The sequence below is a fragment of the Silurus aristotelis genome, assembly GCF_946808225.1.
Source record: "Silurus aristotelis genome assembly, chromosome: 18".
Classification (NCBI taxonomy): domain Eukaryota; kingdom Metazoa; phylum Chordata; class Actinopteri; order Siluriformes; family Siluridae; genus Silurus; species Silurus aristotelis.
Genome location: NC_139591.1, coordinates 21,614,598 through 21,634,316, shown reverse-complemented (window position 1 = coordinate 21,634,316; position 19,719 = coordinate 21,614,598). Strand labels below are relative to the sequence as shown.

Here is a 19,719-nt window from a genome sequence, read left to right as displayed (position 1 = left end):
ATTTCAAAAAAAGATTTTCATGCATAGTTCAGTAGTTTAGTATTTTTCTACATATCGTTTTTCGGACAGAATTCTTCGATGAAAAATACTTCTGGACAGACTTTTCTAGGTCCAATAGGTTTCAGCCATTTTTTATTTCCGATGGCACTGCCAGACATCTGTTGTTGAGGAGAACTTGGCATGATGTGTCTTTCATCCTCTGCATTCAATTTTCTTGGCCTATCAATGCATCCTCAATATTTCCTGTTTCTTTGCTGGTTTTTCCAAATAGCTTGAACAGCACATCATGAAACCCCAGACTGCTTTGAAATCTTTACCTTATAGAGATCTTGCTGATGCAGTCTAGCTACCTTTTGTCTTGTGTCTAGAAGTGGCAGCTTGGTGGTGCTGGAATTTTATCTCATAACTTTTCAGTTTTCATGAGAGTCCTTTATTTTTTATGTCAGTCATGCTGAAGACAATAACATACTGTACAGTCACCGATCTGGCAGCTGATAAGTTGCATAAACTCACTGTTATCTGAAGTTTTTTCTGCAAGCAAGTCGTTGCTTGGTATGATGACGAAATACTCAGAGTTCAGTTCTAACGTATTTTGCATAACAGACTTCCTTTATCTGGTCATCATACCATGCTCATGTCCATATTTGGGCAAAAAATTTTAATTGAAGAAGTGTTCACTGATGTCATAGGCATCATAAAACTTTAAATTCTTTCCTAATACGTATTAAAGGATTCCGGCAGTGGAAAAAAAAAACGAATAACAAAAATGCTAAAATGAACTTTAATGGTGTCAAGATTGATTTGTGTTTAATGCTGGGAAATGTCTCAGGTCCTTCAGACCCTCACCACTTTATATAGAGGTGCACACAGGTGTTTCTTTTCCTTTTTCTTTGTTTCACTTTCACCAAAGAAATTTCCCACACAGCAATTTCTATAGCTCGAAATAAGATTGAAATTAAATCCCTACGCAGGTCTATGAGCTGTGGATTCGGTGCTATGAACAGGACATCATTATTAGTTCTTACTCTGCTAATTGGCGTAAGAAGTTGAAAATAGCAAAATATGGTGGGCTGGATAATCAAGCTAGTTCTATATACTGTACAACACATCCTCTAACTGAGCTTCAGAATCTCACAGTACATGTTAAAATCCATGTTTCCCTCAATGAACCGCAGCTCCCCAGTACCAGCAGCACTCATGCAGCCCCAGACCCTGTTGCTACCACCACCATGCTTGACTGTAGGCAATTTTCGGTTCATCTCACCAGAGCGTTGCCACACATGCTGGCAGCATCTGAGCCAAACGTTTATTTTAATCTTGTCAGACCACAAGCCATGGTTCAAGTGATTCAGCAAACTTGTTTTTTTGTGAGCCAGATACAGAAGAGGCTCCTTCTGGGATGTCGCCATGCAAATCGACTTGTTGCAGTGAGTGGCGTAGCACTGACGTGGTCTGAGCACTGACGAGTGGACCTTCTGCAACCTCTAAAGCAACGTTGCAGCACTCATGCATCTGTTTTTTGAAGCAGCGTCCGAACCTGACGCACAGCACGAGGACTCAACTACTTTAATGGACCCTTGCGAGACCTGTTCTGAGTGGAACCCGTTTCGGAAAACCTCTGTATGACCCTGACCACTGTACAGTAACACTTTTCTGTGGTTACCGTTCTTTTTAGAGCCTCAGCAACTTTGTGGAGAGCAATAATGATTATTCTCAAATCCTCAGAGTCTTGACCATGAGGTGCATGTCGAACATCCAATGGTCAGTATGAGAGGATCGGACTCAAAGCACCAAATTGTAACTGCTAATACAAGATACACAAAATTGTATGGTCCTGCTTAGCAGACAAAAACATAAACATGAAGAATAGGACGTGTGGCTTTGCAGGTTTACAAGTCCAAGTTTAATTTCACTTTTAAAGTCACTTTTGTCAGATACTACATATATAAAAAAAAAAAAAAAAAAAATCGTGTATATTGTACCATGTTGCTTCTTCCAGCATGTTCAGTGCATTACAATCTACCATGTAATGACTGTCAGTAGTTCATCTCCTGTGTTATAGCACCATCCACTGTTTCCTTTCTGTAGTAGTAGCAGAACCAATAGCTTTTCTTCTGATGCTTTATGTTCACTAAGCACCATTTACTTTATTTCTATAAATCATCCATGCAGCAACTGATTTCTAATCAATCAGTAATTGGAACAGAGCCTCGAATATGGTTCGGCTGAGGGTTATATTCTCTTGGTATGAATAGAATAGGCTTTGTCACATATCCATTACAGCACAGTGAAATTTTGTTCTTCGCATATCCCAGCTTACTCGCAAGCTGGGGTCAGAGCGCATGGTCTGCCCCTGCAGGGCTAAGGGCCTTGCTCAAGGGCCCAAGGGTGGCAGCTTGACGATAGCGGGGCTTGAACAACTGACCTTCCGCTCAATAACCCAGCACCTTAACCACTGAGCTACCACTCCCCCATGAGTGAATACCAAAAAGCTCTAACTGGAATTGGTGAATATGGTCTACAATTTGCATTAGTGTGCAAACTAGCAGTGGTGTCCAAGAACGTTGGGTAAACTAAAGCTTTTTTGATGCATCAGCATAGGTGCATGACTGGGAAAACAATTTTTTATTGAAGCTGAATTAATGCTTGAATTACACCTGAGAGGGACTGAATAAACCCAAGGCAGATACCTGTGCAGTTTTAGAAACAGTTTTATGTAATACATATAGGATGGAACTACATGAAGCATGTGCCAGTCATTTCATCTTGGAAGGTTCACTGCAAAACTGCTCAATACGTGATTTCCAGAACAGATCCCGGTTACCGTTATTTGCAGCGAACCTCAGGCAGTCTCACATATTGCTTATTGTATTGTGATCTAGCAAAGCACTCGGCAGCCTTCCGGTCACACTCACATAAGAACATCTCACAAACCGTGTTGTTTTCTGAGAAGGAGAAAGGGGAAAAAAAAAAAAAGTAATTTAATAAGAATTCAATTATACCCACTCTAAGTTTTTTATAAGCTGAATCTTTTTTTTAAATAATCACTTACTCTTGCAGGTGACTTTCTTAGCCTTTTTGTCACAGTCGTAGGCGTAGCTCTCTGTGTAAGGGTTGTCAATGAGCCACCGGCATAATTTACGCTTCGAAGCTTCACCGTAGCAGAGGTCATGAACCTGGCAGCATCTGTAAGCATTGGAGAGAACTGTGTAACAGCAGTCAGAGCTCAGTGGGTAAAAGGTTGACATTTGGTTTAGATGGTCTTAAGTTTAAATTCAATCCCCAGCAAGCAGAGACTTGAACAACTAATCCTCAGTTGTACAAGTGAGATAAAGGCATTAGTGATCTGAAGATCGGATCATATTACTGACTTGGTGCTTTGAATCTCGTTCATCAAAATGAAAATTTTCCGAATTCGTTTAGTTCATTGCGTTCCTTTGATCAAAAATAAAAAAAAAAAAATGTTACATTCAATATTCAGACTTCCAACACATCTGCATGCACCAACTTTGGATATAGTTCCAATAACCAAAATGTGGCAATGCAGCCTATTATGGACAAATTATGATAAACAGAATGAGCAGCTTCATCTTGCATATTTTATGGTTCAGGTTTAGTTCTTTTGTCACGTGACTCCCATAATTATTGCAACAATGATAACAAAACCAAAAAATAACCAACTAATCTATCTGCATTGTGTAGTGGAGTCACGTGAGGCAAGAACGAACGACTCGGACCAGGTGACCAGAAAAGAGATGAGCTACTCAATTACGTTTTCTGCCCATAACCAACTGGGATTTTGTGATACTTTGCTCATGCGGTCGGAAGCGCATTGCATTTACAAAATATTATATATATATATATATATATATATATATATACACACATACACACAAACATACACACATTATCTGCATTAAGCTAAAGAAGAACATGTGCGCCATACTGTGAGCTGTGTGATTCTTCCCTGATCAGAAAAGGCACCATGGGCATCGATGATCACATAGAAAACATCTCCAAGAATGAAGTTTTGTTTGGGCTTGATAAAAATCTAACAGTATTAGTATTATTATTATTATTATTATTATTTAACATCTGAGGATTTTATCATTATTATGTTCAATTGATCATCATCAATTGCAAATATGAAATACAACTGATGCTTTCCAACCTGTCCAAGTCATCAACAGGGTTACCAGAGCCTCCCAAGCCACAGAAGCAGCCGTAGTCTTCATAGCTCAGGATTGGCCAGCTTGTAGGCATGTTACAGATTATCATGTTTCGGAACTGCCACAGTGCCAGGTAGGAAAGTGCCTGAGCTGAATCAACACACACACACATTAAGACAAGAATTTGTGGACAGGTCTTTCATGAGACCACATGTTGTGTTTCAAATAAAAGTAAATGGCACTTACCGGTGTTAAAGCTGAGCACCAGGAGAAAGAAGACAGAGCACAGGATCATTTCGAGAGCCGAGTCGACTGATGAGTCTCCCCTGTGTCTTGTTACTGCCAGCTTTATTCTGTGTTTCCTGGGGGGTATTCCGGTATGTCGGTTCCAAAACACCTGAGAAGAGTTAGTTTAATCAACCTCCAAATGGTTACCCAGAGGTCATGCGCGTGCACGGTGCATATGTAAAGACATTTTCAATGGATCGCCGATTTCACGAGTCACCATGGAAACTCGAAGCGGAAAAAAGAGAGTGGCGTCTTTCACAGAGGCGGAGTTGGAGGTATTAATGCACTCTTATGAGGAGTTTAAGCCAATAATATTAAAAAGAAGCAATACAGCTGCATCGGCTAAAGCAAGAGAGATGTGTAAAGCAATATAAAAAAAAAAAACATTTTATTGAATTTTACTTTTATTGTTTTTCAGGAAAAAAAAAAAAGAAATAAACTGCCTGGCAGGCCAGTGCAAAAAAATTAATAAAAGTAATTTTGACAGATCCTGTCTCTCAAAAGTCTTCCGTCTCTGTTGGCCTCTAAAATCTGTAGGTGTTCCTCTGGGCCATCTTCCTCAATACAAGGAGGGAGCTCTCTCCTCTTATAGTGGCAATATTGTGAAGCACAACACAAGCCACTATAATGTCGCATGCCCTCTCTGGACTATCCCGGAGCTCACGCAGACACTGAAACCGAGATTTGAGGATCCCTATAGTCATCTCCACCTTGGCCCGTGTTCGGCTGTGAGCCAGGTTAAACCGTGTCTGTGGTCCAGGCTCAGGTTCAGGGTAGGGTGTCATTAAATAGGGCAGACAAGGGTATCCTCTGTCCCCCAGCAAGTAACCATTGTACTGTCCTGTAATGATTGAAGTGTACAGCAAAAATATAGTAAAAAGGAAAAAAAAAAAAAACAATTGTATAAAGTAAAACATACCCTGCTGAAATGTCTGGCATAATGATGACTCGCGGAAAATTCTGGCATCATGCACAGATCCTGGCCATTTTGCCTTGACATTGGTAATGATTTGGGTTGCCTCACATATTACCTAGTTAGGAAAAAGTAATGACACTAATGATTTTAAGAAGGGAAACAATTAAGTTGTTACCTGCACATTGATACTATGAATAGATTTCCTATTAACATAGTCTCCCTCATTTATTGGTGGAGCTTTAATAGGAATGTGAGTGCCATCAATGCACCCAATTACATTTGGAAACCCTGAAACAGAAAGTTATGGAAGTATAAAGTGTGTGTGTGCACATAATGAATACATGTATATATATATATAACCGGGAGCAGGTTATCTTCAGAGAGTCAGTTGCTATGGTTACATACATAGCCAGAAAGTTACCTCCGTTTTTGGAACCGAAAGTTGAGGTTATCCACGAACTTACCCTTAAACATACCCAGGTATGTCACATAACCTGCTTTCTGGAATACCCCCCTGGTGCTTTCAGACAGACATCCACCTACTTAAAATATCCCACTCTGACATTAACTCTGATACATTCTCCTTTATCCACTACTGAATTCTCAATTCTGTTTGCACAAATGTACAATAAAAAATAATTTCTTTACATTATTTTTTTACAGCAATATAAAAACGCCGTTATAAAGTATGAAGTTTTATACGTTTATTTATATAAGCATTCATTTTCAATCGGGGCATGAACTTTTGTTCACAGTGGAAGAAATTTTAAGCAAAAATAAACAAGTAGACAGTCATTTGTAATTCGGTTTCCTAATAAAAATTTATTGTAAAAGACAACAGTGATTTATTTTTTTTTTTTATAATTGTCTTGAATATAATTGACTTTTACAATTGTATCAAATAATAGAAAACGATTAAAATGAAATTTTAATTGCCTTATATAATGAAAATATTTTGGTTTGAGGTTAAAGAAAAAGATGAAAAACATATCTTTAATTTTCTGATAGTCCTGTGTAAATGTATGAAACAGTGTAGAACACATCACTAAACTAATACAGTAGGGGAAGTCGCAGCTTTGGGTTATTAATGGAGCCCCCAGTATGACCAAGATGCCACTCTCGGGCCCTTGAGCAAAGCCTTTAACCCTACAAGTATATAAAGAAATGATTTCCCTGCACTCTACTGCAGCGGTCCCCAACCTTTTTTGCGCCACAGACCACAGACAAAATAAAATGATACAACGGCATAAAAACTGGTATTTTCTAAATATAATAATAAACTTGAATCCACTGTGTTGTTTTTTGTTCATTTTGCTCGCTTGGGGGTTTGAATTTAGTGGTAATGTATTATGTGTTAGCGGCCGGAGCCCCTTTAAGAAGGTAGCAGATGGAGGTAAGACATGTGACCTAGGCATCATGACCTGGATCAAGAGCGAGTCATAGACAGATGTGGAGGAGAGAATCCGGTCATTTTCCAAAATAAAACATTGGTTAGAATCAGATAATAAATAAAAATGGAAATAATGTATGTTATGTATTCTTTCTGTGCGGCCCGGTACCAATTGACCCACAGGCCGGTGCCATTCCACGGCCCGGTGGTTTGGGTACCACGCTGTAATGTACATCTGACAAATGGAATATGACTTAGTTGTGCCCTATTAAATAAATTGTTGAAACAGTTAATAGCTCTGGATACATAAATAAATGTTTATAGGTAAAAAATTAGGCAAGAATAAAGCTGATAAAAATAGAACTTAATCAGAGACCATTGCCCAAACACTGGGCATAATAAATACAACAATTTAAAATGTTAAATACATTAGAGGAATAATGATGAAAGGAAAAAGAGAACTGAATGAGAAATCCCAGCAGCTGCTTGTTATCATGAGTCATTTATTGATTATTGCTTGAGTAAAAGTTTTTCACGAGATGAAGAGTAAAACTGATTTCTGATGGATATAAAATAATCGCTGAGTAAGACACAGAACATTAAATGGCTAGATGTTTAGTGTTAATAGTTACTAGCTCTACTGTTTGGTACGGTGTGTAATTTTACGCAATAATCTACATGATTATTTGCAGCGGTCGCTGGATACGTTCTTGTTCGCCTCATCGTACTGAGAAACAGCAAAGCACTCGGCAGCCTTCCGGTCGCACTCGCAGATGAACATCTCACAATTGTTGTTGTTGCCTAAGTATGTACAAAAAGAAATGAAGGTATAGGGATGAATGGAAGGAAGGAAGGATTGTTTACAATTTTATATAATACTACTACTCACTACCATTGTTCAGTTTGTAGAACTTGTAAAATATTATGATAGAAAGGTTTCATCGATCGTCACTCACTCTTGCAGGTTATTGTCTTAGTTGCTTTGTCACAACTATAGGCATAGATCTCGGTGTAAGGGTTGTCCAGGATTGGCCAGCACGCTTCGTGTTGCATGGCATCACTGTAGCACTTGTCATGTATTTCACAGCATCTTCAGTTGGAAAGAACGGTATAATTCAGTAATTCATGGTGGAAGTCCCACTATGAAGGTCTCAGAAGCCAGTATTCCCAATGCTTGCTTATTTCCATTCCTGGGCAGAATATGGGCCCTGGAGCTAGTTTTTCCACTTCACAGATTAATGGTACAAAGATTTGAACCTAATTGAAGCTTTACAGTTTTCCATGTACTCTGGGTTCTCTAGTTTTCCTTCAACTTTGAAAACTTAGTAGTAGGCGGCTTGGCTAAATAGAGGAATTGTCCCAAGGTATGAATGAGGTTGTGCAAATGTCAGTGCATGGTGCTATATGACAGACTGGAATCCCAACCTGTGTGTGTGTGTGTGTGTGTGTGTGTGTGTGTAGGCTGTGCAGATTTAAGATTTATTGGTGTCCACTACTGGATGAAACATTGCAAACTAATAACTGCATTTTTTTTTTTTTTCCTGTTTCTGATACTAAGCAGTCATTTAAAAACATTTTTTTATATTTGCTGCCTTTGTAGTAAATCATTAGCATTATTATTATAATTTTTGTTTATTCATGAATATACATGATTCTAAATGTATACTGGTAAAGAAATTTGCAGACATTCTACAACATTAAACGTAACAATAAATTAACAAAACAAAAAATATATATATAACAGTATATGACAAAAATTTACTATTTGTTATAGTTAAAAAACGGTTTGCTGCAAGAGGATTTTATTAGAAACTAGCTGAAAGTACCCGTGCTTCGCTACGGAAGGCAGAACGCTAAGCAATATGGCAATAAGCAGTAAACACTGAGCAGGACTGGATGATCAGAGATCAGAACGTAACGTCAACAAATAACGTACTACCCCTTTGTAGTACCGATACAGGGCAAACTACTTTGAAAATAATTTTTATCGTGCATCTAACATCTAATAAGAAACAATGTAGTAAGTTTCATTAGGATCTGTAATGTTATTTCGAAGAATTTACAATGCGTGAGAAATCGCATTTTTCGCGAGTTAGCCGCGATCCAGGGCGAATTTTTTAAAACCCTTTCTTAGTGAGCACCTAAGACCCAAGAGGAAGGTATGTTCCAAATTTCATTGCAGTCCATTCAGTGGTTTTTGAGATTTCGTGATGAGTGAGTGAGTCAGTCAGTGGTATTTGAGCTTTATATATATATATATATATATATATATATATATATATATATATATATATATATATATATATATATAGATTGAGCTATTTTGGAGAGTAATTTCCCACATAAAACCTCTCACAAAATCAGCGATTGATGAACCACCTGGCACAGAGACATCAGCTTTTAAAAGTCTGTTTTTATGTGACATCGTGCACCAAATGTTGGGTCAAAATCATTAATGTACCCCAAATCTCAATGAGTCAATAATCCTAATCTTAATCTAAAGCTCAAACATAAAAGAGAATAATAGAGCTACTGTATATATGTTACATGGTATATAGGTATCTAGCAAATTATGGTTTATTTAGAGATAACACAAAAATCCATAAAAAAAAAAAAAAGAAATATACATAATATTTATTGTATATTGGCAGATGTTATTATGTAGAGAAATTTACAACTATATTACATATACAACTGAGCAATTTTGATTAGAAGTCCAATATTTAACCCTGAGCTCTCACGCCACAGAAGAAAAAGAGGAAACAAATGATATAACTTGATCGCAGCCTTCTGCCAATCTCTCGAAATGTTCAAAAAAGAACTAGCATGCTCTAAAATAAAAAATCTACCTTACAGTTGAGACCTGTACAATGTCGTGCAATGGTGTGGGATAATTACATTTTAGAAAGGATTGAACTAGCCCTGAACAATTCAAGTCATACTGTAGCAATCAAGCAAGACAGAACATTAAACACCTACAAACAAGCATTTAATTCATCGTAGCTTAAGCAAAGCAATTAAAGGTGATGTTGAACCTGTCCAGCTCATCAACGGGGGTTCCTGAGCCTCCCAAACCACAGTAGCAGCCGTAGTTAGCGTAGTCTAGAGCTGGCCAGCTATCGGGCTTGACACAGATGATCATAGCCCTGAACTGCCACAGAGCCTTGTAGTCAGTAGCCTGAGCTGAATCACACACACACACACACACACACACACACACACACACACACACACACACACACACACACACACACACACACAAAATAAGTCTTGATTCACAAAGATTCCAGACGGAGACATGGTTCAAGCCAGAATTTCTATCATAAAAATCATTAGCTTTATCTCAAAGCTGCGTTTTTCAGCATTTTCATTACCTTTGTAGTAAATCATTAAATTATTGTGTAAGACCCATGAGTTATAGGGAACCAACCCCAGACATTAGGGTTGCACAAGCCAGTGCACTCTTAGTGCCGGTCCCAAGCCCGGATAAATGGGGAGGGTTGCGTTAGGAAGGGCATCCAGCGTAAAAACATGTGCCAAATCAAACATCCGCTGTGGCGACCCCTAACGGGAGAAGCCGAAAGAAAGTTATACATAATTAACCAATTTGGTTTGCTTTCAATTTGGAAATTCAACAACCAGAAAACAAACCAAACCCTAATGTCCAGACCGTCACAGATTTTCTGCTTAACAGCATTTTAAGGATTTTTAGTTCCACTGGTCTACCATCAGTTTTAAAGAAAAAAACAAAGCTTGCACTTGCCAACAGTTAGGCCAAATACTAGCAGGAGAAAAGTGTGGAGGGTCTTCATGGCGTCCTGTGGAGAGTTTCACATGGAAATCATGCTTCAGCAATTTCTCCTTATGTAGTCACAACACAACCTTGAAAGGTTCAACCTGTTTAGATAACGAAGATTTGGACGTGCATTAATTTCAGTGAACATGTGGATACATGGCTGGAAATTCTCACAAGCTGACAAAGTCAACTTTATCTCACATCGGGATACGCCCATATGATGGGGAACTCCTGAATGATACCCTAACACAAAGCGGGAAACACGTTCTGGGTTTGTTTCGTTTTCCTGGATTCACTTTTTTGTTTTTTCCTTTGATATATTGTCCATTATAATGGCAGAAGAGATGCCACCAAGTAGAAATGCTAGATCATGAGTTTTTGGACTGGCTGGTCAGAAAAAATTTTTGATCCAACATACTTGATCCAACAAATCTGGTGGTTCGCAGAATGTTTTTGAGCCAACATGGGTTCCTTGTACTGTCAATCCATCCATCCATCCTGTAATGTTGACCAATCCCTAAACCCTTACCACAAAGGTGGAGGTCCACAATTGTATAGGATATTTTAGAATCCGATAGCATAACGTTTTCTCTTCACTCGAACTAGGCGACCAATCACTGTTAAGTGAACAGCTTATATTCAGGTCTCAACCTGACTGAGGCGTGTCCAGAGAGTCACATCGAATACAGATTAACATGGCAGAGGTAGAGCCTGGGCCATGTGTTAGAAGTCACATAGGTATATTGACTATTTGCTGTTTGTCTAAACCAAAGAAATTAAAGTGAACCAGTACCACACTGAATTGCTTAGCATCGTGTTTTCCATCGCATCGTGTCGAATCAAATCGCATCTGTAGCTGCTTCATTAATATCTTTAACGTATCGTATCATTGGCTATGCATAACTCAGAAACCTCAGTTTTGGAGATGCACATGCCTAACCTGTACACTGCAATTAATAATTACACTATCTGGTGTTTTCCCAGAAAATGATAGCTTCCCTTTTTTCAGTCTGGTTCCTCTCCTCATGGTTTTCCTCATCTCAGTGACATCTGGCTTGCTCATTTGGGAATCTATATTTAGTCCATGGTCACGCTGGTTATTTTTTTACCCAAAGAATAAACAGAAAAATCTATGGGGTTTAAATAAAAAGGTTTATTGACAGTCAGGTTTTTGATTCTCTTCCTTTGAGATCGTACGTTACATTTTAGACAAGATCATGCTGTACCAAAAAAAAACACAAATCTAGATGCTGATGATTAGTCAGAGAAGAAGATACATATCAAAAATACTGAATAAATCATGACAAAATGCTTTGACTATTCGAAAGTAAACGAACAAAAGATTACACACAAATTGGTTCGTTTCTTCGACGAGCACAACCTGTATTAAATCATAAACTCTGTAAAATGATCTCTATGTTAAAAAAGTAACAAGTCTCACGTTTCATAATCTCGATGTTCCCTTTTTGTTTCCACATTTTGCAATTTCAACAAACATATACCTCACACTGAGCACCGATTCAGTCTCCGTCATCTCATACTGCTATTTTAAAACGTAACTCCGCATCCTGAATTCTGGATTAGTCAGGAGGCGTTTTTACGTTTTCTAGAACGGCAGTTCGGACACTCGTGGGGGTTGCAGGTCACAGGTTTATAATCGCATGACTTGGTGCCCGTCGGGGAAAAAAAAAATTTCAAGTCATCGATGTGAAAGTTTTCGGTATCATTTCTGAAAGCCGTTTCCAGTGTCAGCGAGAGGTCAAGAGTTTGTCGCTTTTTTGACGACACGTTCAATACCATGATGTAACTATTAACGGGTTAAAAAAAACAAACAAAAAAAACTTCTTAATACATAAAAAATAAACGTGTAATCATTGGCATTTCACTACGGAATAAAACATTTCAAAATGTAACAGCACACGCCCGAGTGTTTCATCCTTTCTTTATGATAGAACCTTAAAGATCTAAATCTAGGTATATTTTTGGTCTCCTCCACGCCATCTGTCTACGTTACTGGTCTAGTTTATAATGGTTAGATTTGGCAACCAGTGCCATAAATTGTATGTATATATAAATAAATATAGACAGGATAAGACGCCTTCACTGGACACTAGTTCTCAGTAGTGGAGTGGACTGGTGTTGTTGAGCAGAAAGAAGGTTGCTGCCGGTGTCAGATGGGTTTATAGAGCAGGGTGGTGACGTACTTCTTCTTATAGCGATGTGTGGCGCTAAGAACCATCACTCCATCCTGGGAATGATAAAAATAGAGATGTATATTTTATATACGAGATAAAATATTTTTTGTTTTTTTCCCCATGACGGTGTTGTTCAATCAAGTTGACATGGTAAACAATGCAATATACACTTTCATAGATATAGTTTTGGGACACCTGATTTGGAATACAGGCTTTCTCAGACACGATCGATCTCAATCACAGCAGGTTTTCATCTTTTCATTAATTATATTGTTGGAGGCGCACATTTGCTTGAACTCAGAAACTCAATTCAGTTCCAGCAGGACAATAAATATATGCTTTAAAAGCGTTGGAGTTGAAGATCTCCTGCTATAGAACTCTGATCTCAACCCTACTAAACACCTTTGGGATGAACGCTGACTGCACCCCAGGCCTCCTCACCTCCATCAGTACCCGACTTTATTAACACCATTGCGGCTGAATGAATCTCCACAAACACACTCAAACATCTAACTTCCTAGAAGAGTGAAGGTTATTATAACAGCAAATGGGGACTAAATGTGGAATGGGGTGTTGGGAAAAATAAAATTAAACACACACACACACACACACACATATATATACACACCTTTTAGTCAGGTGTCCATATGGTGTATTAACATCATGATACACTGTACTGATTGATATCTACTCAAAGTTTTCTCATATTGTCTCATCGGTTTCTTTTCTTTCTTTCTCTTTTTAGCGCCATGTCAACTTCTATGTTCATGTTCATGGCGAAAGCTCAGTTTTGGTATACAATTTGACTGAAAATTTTAAATACGTTTTAGATTATTTTTTTTCCTCTTAAAACCTCAATACCTCATTTGTGTTCATTTTAAATTAATTAATTAATAAAATAAAAAAACTTCAAAACCTTTTCGAAAGTTTAAGAGTAAAACAATTTCCTCCAGGCTATAAGTATCACAGTCCATCATATAACATGGACATCGGGATTGGACAGGTTTGGTGTTTTGGTGGATTTTCTCTCGTTAGTATAAATCTGTGTGTTACATTTTGAGTGTCCTGTTCGGCATTGTGTGTCTTCAGACAGATTACAGATGTTTAACATAATCGCTTATCAAATAACCTTCTGTATTAATCTAGGGCAAAAATAAAAAATCACTAGTTTCTGCCACACCAGCTATTTTCTAATGTAGATGTTTTCTACTCTGTCCTCCATTTTGGTTTGGCTCCATGAACTGACTTTAGATGCCTCCTTTTTCTTCACTTCTCTGGAATAATAAGAAGAATCCTGTCAGTAGGAGCTTAACAGCGATTTTTGTGAGACAAGGCTCTTGAGAATGCATTTAATAAGTGATCATTAAAAAGGCCTTTCCATTTTCTAAATCGTTCCAGGTCACCTTTGGTTTTTATGTCCTTCATTTTTTATTTGGAACGGATCTCTTACCTTAATGGACAGGGCATAGAGGTGGTTCAGCATCACATGATTGGGCTCGGGAAGTAATGCAGGGTCACACTGGTGAGGGAGAGGGAAAAAAGTATATAGTGCTGAGTGTACTGAATTGTTTCTATTCATAGTTAATTAAATTGTAAATAAGATTCAGTATATTGACAAAAGTATTGGGACACCTAATTTTTCCAGCCAGTGTTTCCAAAAAGTTGTTCCCTTCATTTCAACTATAGAGACCCAAACCATTTCCAGCATGACGATGTCATTATGCTCCAAAATCAAGTGGAACATTTTCCCAGATGAGTGAAGCTTATTAAAGCAGCAAATAGGAACACAATGTGGAACGGGATGTTCAATAAGCACAGAAGAACCTGTAATGTGCTATGAACGGAAGCATGAACAAGAAATACTGTAAAGACCCAGAAGAGAAAAGGCACATACGGAGATGCCTGTGTCCTTGTTGAGGATGACCTGCAGCAAGTGAGGAGGGAGGATGGGTGGAGACTTGAACTTCTCATCCTGTTTGGGGACGTAGGCATCCTGATGGTATGGTCCAGGAGGAGAACTTGAGAGATCTGAAGGAATATTAAGGAAAAGGCCTGGGACATCAAATAGAAATTATTGAGCTGATTATTTCACAATAACAGTAAGTTTGTATATTTGTTTAAAAAAAAAAAAAAAAAAAAAAAAAAAGACAAAAGCATCAAAGGCTGTTTAAATATTTAAATATTCAAGATATTTATTTTGAAGTATTTTCTCAGGCTTTGAATCCATGTGTCTTAAATTCAAGAAACTTTCAAGTACTTTCTAGAAGCAGAGGAACCCTGAATTATATATTAATTAAAATATTCATAATATTTTTTTTAATTATCACATTTTTATTTTTGTACTAAAGTTCAGGACTAGATTCGTTTTTTTTAAATCCAGTATCCATTAAAAAAATAATAATATCGGTTGATTAAAATCCACGATATAAATGATGAAATCTACCTGACATGTCCGAGCATTTTTGCGAATCCACCATGAGCGCATCGAACACCTCGAAGTCGGTTTTCTTCACCTGGATGATGTTGTTTATGGTACCCAGCTGATTGGTCACTACAGGCTAACGTAAAAAAACAACAACAACAACAAAAACGAATGAGGAGATTGCGCTGAAAATCTGCGTGATTTTCCTAAAAGCATGAATGCGGGTCGGTCACCTCGGACGGGTCGTGCGTCCACAGTCCGTCTACGTAGAACTTATACTGGTGTTCACCTTCAGGTAAGTCCACGATGGTGACAAAATTATTCTGGCTGGATGAAGGAAAAGAGCAGGGTCAATACGCAAGTACAGAATATGAGACACCTGTAGAAGAAAAACAAAACGTAGGTTCGTTCCTTTAATTTACAGTCGTCTTTTAGTGAATCTTCTCAAGGGACAAAACTATAGAAATGAGATTTGGATACATTTTAGAGGAGTCAATGTGCAGGTTGTGTAGCAGTACGGATTTACTGTCCTCTGAAAAATAACATACAGCCGTGCAATGTTCTATTCATCATGTTGATGTTTTTGTCTGCTTGACAGGACCATACGAATTTGTGTATCTTGTATTAGAGCAGTTAAAATGTGGTGTTTTGAGTCCAATTCTCTCATACTGACCACTGGATGTTCAACATGGCACCTCATGGTAAAAACTCTCTGAGGATTTGAGAATTAGAATCGTTGCTCTCCACAAAGATGCCGAGGCGATAAGATGATCAGTACCGAGTTACGGTACAGTGGTCATACAGAGGTTTTTCCGAGACAGGTTCCACTCAGAACAGACCTCGCAAGGGTCCTTCAAAGAAGTCGAGTTCTCATGCTGTGAGGACTGTGTCAGGTGTGGAAGCTGCTTCAAAAAACAGACGCATGAGTGCTGCAGCGTCGCTTTAGAGGTTGCTGAAGCAGAAGGTCCACTTGTCAGTGCTCATTCCAAGTCGCTTTGCAGGCCTCGCCCCAGAAGGAAGGGTTGAATAAAAATGGAAGTCACTCTGGATAAGAGCACCTGCCAAACTGATACACTGGAGACTCCTTCCATACATATTAACTTATCTATTTGTTGGTTAGTTCATCATTCTTCTAAAGCCAAGCCAAGCATTTTTATGGCAGGATCAACGTAGTAAAAGGTATGTATTGTTGAAATCGACAACAGCAGCTATACGAGATCCTTCACTTTAATACTCAATCAGAACTTTTTCTTTTGAGACATTGTGAACTTCTAAATGTATTTTCAGAGTAAAAGCAGTTTCTGGTGTTGTTCTAGTTGTTGATACGTGTTTAAATGGTCCTTTTTGTTCTTCAGGAAGCACGTGTTTGGGGTTCTTCAGAGTTTCCAAGGGAGGCATGAGTAAAGCTTTGAGGGTCCGATTTGACATCTTGTGTCTGGATTCAGAAGGGGATGTTGGGGAATTGTCTTAAAATGGTCATGAATGCACTGGTAAAATATCGAATATATAATATGTCTTGGCGGAAAACTTCTTTTCTTTTTAATATATATATATTTTTTTTACATCTTTTTAATTAAAAAGTAAATGAAAGGTTACTATAAAAATGGTAATATATATATTGTGTATATGTGTATGTGTATATATATATAAACATTATGCTCCATTATTACTTTTGTCTTATCTCCTCTTCTCTTTACTGTTTAATATTTGCTGTAGTTTGCCGTAATTTGCTGTAGTTTGCCTGTAGCCTCACTTGAGCATTGAACATGTTTGAACATGAAACATGTTTTAGAAGAACAGCATAAATATTAAGTGATTTCAGAGATTGGAGAATTGAACAGTGCTGTGATATAAACTTAAGTGTCATTAAAAACAGAGTGTGTCTTTAGATGGACTCCAGCTGACTCCACATCTCATGTCCGTGTGGCCTGTTGAGATTAAAACCGGTTTAATACCATGTCCTTGTTTACCTCCTGGTTAGAGGGATCTTGTTTGCCCAGTTGTCGAAGGATCCAGAGAGATAGACCTCTTTTCCTGCACCTGTCCAGCGAAACACTGTGGGTCGTGCCAAGAGCTCCTTATCACCAGCCTCGAGGTCCTGCCTCCAGGCTAAAAACTCCTCCTTCTCCAAGGGGGCCTGAGGTGAAAAGCAGGACAAGTGCAACACAGCACAATACATACCTTTAACACAGGTACACAAACTACCTTACTTTATCTAAAAAATAAATGCAGAAATGTAAACATATCTTTAAAAAATGTGCTAAATAAAACAAATATGAATATATTCATTATATTAGTAAATATTGAGGAAAATAAAAAGCATGCATTTAAAATTAGACAAAAAGTATCACACCAAATAAATAAAAAGTTACAATTTATAATGAATTAAAAAAAAAAAAAAAACCTTCGAACAGAATGTGGTGTGGGTGATTTGCCTCTAGAGGCCGCTCTCATACTGTAACGCAACCCGGAAAAAATATTCGGTCGACCTCTAATAAGGACATTATTCATCTGTTCTGTTCTTCCGTCAACAACTCACAGTTTTGCGCAAAACAAAGAGAAACAAAGTGATAAATAACTTTTCTTTGCGTTTTTAACAATGTTCAAGTTTAGTTTGAAAGCACAATAAAGTGTGAGAACCTGGTGTTAGACAATCAAAGAGACTTATTCTGAAAGGAACTTGAAGACTACTCAGGTTACTCTGCAACCCCTGGAGACATGATGTTGTCCTTTTTTTGTTTTGTAAGTAAACACTCAGTACCTTGAGATCCTCCCCATGAAAAATATCTGCGTCCTCAGGGCTGTCCATGAGGATTTTGGGCCGCTCCCCCTCTTTGGCACCGCGGCTGTCCCTGCGGTTGGCCTTCTCGCCATGCCCCACTCCTGACCTCTCACTGCTTGTGTTTCCCATGGTGCTTTTGAAAGTGGAGCCGTGCGGTCAGCAGATAAGACCTCGATTACTCTGTGGGTGAAAAGATAAAAAACAGCAGAAAAGACCTCGATTACAGTGTGGACAAACAGATAAATCACTTTTTAGTGCAGCTGACGCTTATATAACTTCTCTGCATTCGGTTTCCAGTGTATTCCTAGAACACGGTTAACGCCCTGATGACTCTGTGTGGCCGATCTCAGAGATCTCACACTGCTGTTAGATTCTCCATTCATCAGCAGCTTCTTCAACAGAAGCTAATTTCCTCAAATATTAGTATTAAAATTCTCAAACTTATATATAGCTGGAAAAGTCCGTTTACTGACCAAATACTTGTCCATATAGTGAAGTATAGTACAGAAGAAAGAAAGAAAGAAAGAAAGAAAGAAAGAAAGAAAGAAAGAAAGAAAGAAAGAAAGAAAGAAGACAGGCAAAAAGAAAGAGACAGACAGACAGACAGACGACAAAGAGAGAAACAGACAGACAGACAGACAGACAGACAGACAGACAAAAAGAAAGAAAGAAAGAAAGAAAGAAAGAGGGTTGATAGTGTGACATCACAAGATGAAACAACCAATCGGATGATGTGCTCATGTTTTTTTTTGTTTTGCGGATCACTTTATTTTCTCATCACTCAGGAAAGTCCAGCTCAAGGACACTGGAGGACACACACACACACACACACACACACACACACACACACACACACACACACACACACACTTCCTCCCAGGAACATCAGGGCTCGCCCCTAATCCCACAGCACACACAGTGCACTATACAGGAGGAGTGTACAGACTTATTGCACTTTGATTTGTACTTTTGCCCCTTTGGGGTGCAATAACTCATTATTTTCTACCCTGATTATTGACCTTGAATGGCACGAGCCCACTGAAGTGTACACTATGTAGGGTGTATAGGAGGAATTTGGAACACGGCCACTGCGGGCGCCTATGAATATATTAGTACATGGTTTATTTATGCAAACATTATTTTATAATGGGCACTATTTATTTTTAAATCTACAAACTCATGGTGAGGACGTGTTATAATCTAAAAGCCGTTAGTTTTATATATTTAAAAAAAAAAACAATGTTGGTAAGCAATAATGCTAACAAGTAAACTAGCATCGCGTCCTAGCATCAAAGGCGCCGTGCAACTCACGCATGTGCAAAATACATTCAATTTACATGTAAATCTTACCTTTTTTGCGTTATAAAAAATAACAGTTGCGTTTCAACAAATGTTAAATTTCATCTCTAATTTTTTTTGCATTTATTTCTATTTTCAAATCCACGTCGTATTTCGGTGCAAGACATCAGAACGGCCCCGCCCCCTGCAGCGCTGCGCGTGGTTGCCAGATTCCAGTAACAACAACAAAATAGCGCTTTATAAGTTGCCAAATCGTTTATAATCGTTCGATTTTTGCAGATGCATGTTAACATAAATATAAAATGTATATTATCTGGTTTTACATTACATTTTAAATAAGATTAGAAGTAAGGAGCATTTTTCTCACGTGTTTGATCTGCGTTTATCTGAAAATAAACTACATAATAAATGCATAACTTGAGTTGATCATTAATTATTATTAATATTATTATTATTAATATT

At 38.1% G+C, this 19,719-nt stretch overlaps 2 protein-coding genes and 1 long non-coding RNA gene across 8 annotated transcripts; all 3 read right to left on the bottom strand.

The window, feature by feature from the left end:
• Positions 1–2,693: 2,693 nt before the first annotated feature.
• On the bottom strand, positions 2,694–10,682 carry LOC310740611 (uncharacterized protein). Its single transcript, XM_083567477.1, has 9 exons — positions 10,527–10,682; positions 9,799–9,946; positions 7,720–7,853; positions 7,454–7,564; positions 6,941–6,998; positions 4,416–4,531; positions 4,172–4,319; positions 3,053–3,186; positions 2,694–2,945 (listed from the first exon to the last, which is right to left on the bottom strand). Exons 1-9 carry the CDS (start codon positions 10,573–10,575, stop codon positions 2,827–2,829), a joined length of 1,017 nt encoding a protein of 338 aa, XP_083423603.1. The 5' UTR covers positions 10,576–10,682; the 3' UTR covers positions 2,694–2,826.
• Positions 4,902–5,895, bottom strand: LOC310741238. Of its 3 annotated transcripts, XR_014537893.1 has the most exons (4): positions 5,838–5,889; positions 5,549–5,661; positions 5,377–5,488; positions 4,902–5,298 (listed from the first exon to the last, which is right to left on the bottom strand). It is a non-coding gene; the product is annotated as an uncharacterized lncRNA (long non-coding RNA). The 3 variants fall into 3 exon arrangements; XR_014537892.1 differs by lacking the exon at positions 5,549–5,661 and having other exon boundaries at positions 5,838–5,895; XR_014537894.1 differs by lacking the exon at positions 5,838–5,889 and having other exon boundaries at positions 5,549–5,690.
• A 1,010-nt stretch (positions 10,683–11,692) lies between the features above and the next one.
• prkab1a (protein kinase, AMP-activated, beta 1 non-catalytic subunit, a) lies at positions 11,693–19,478 on the bottom strand. 4 transcript variants are annotated; one of them, XM_083568849.1, is made up of 8 exons: positions 19,309–19,478; positions 17,938–18,138; positions 17,147–17,313; positions 15,410–15,503; positions 15,198–15,312; positions 14,649–14,782; positions 14,205–14,273; positions 11,693–12,807 (listed from the first exon to the last, which is right to left on the bottom strand). In XM_083568849.1, the coding sequence occupies exons 2-8, from the start codon at positions 18,085–18,087 to the stop codon at positions 12,730–12,732; spliced, it is 807 nt and encodes a 268-aa protein (XP_083424975.1). In that variant the 5' UTR covers positions 18,088–18,138; positions 19,309–19,478; the 3' UTR covers positions 11,693–12,729. The 4 variants fall into 4 exon arrangements, with proteins under 4 accessions (XP_083424975.1, XP_083424976.1, XP_083424974.1 ...); XM_083568850.1 differs by having other exon boundaries at positions 11,693–14,088; positions 14,128–14,273; positions 14,649–14,806; positions 19,309–19,475; XM_083568848.1 differs by having other exon boundaries at positions 14,649–14,806; positions 19,309–19,475.
• Between the last annotated feature and the right edge of the window lie 241 nt (positions 19,479–19,719).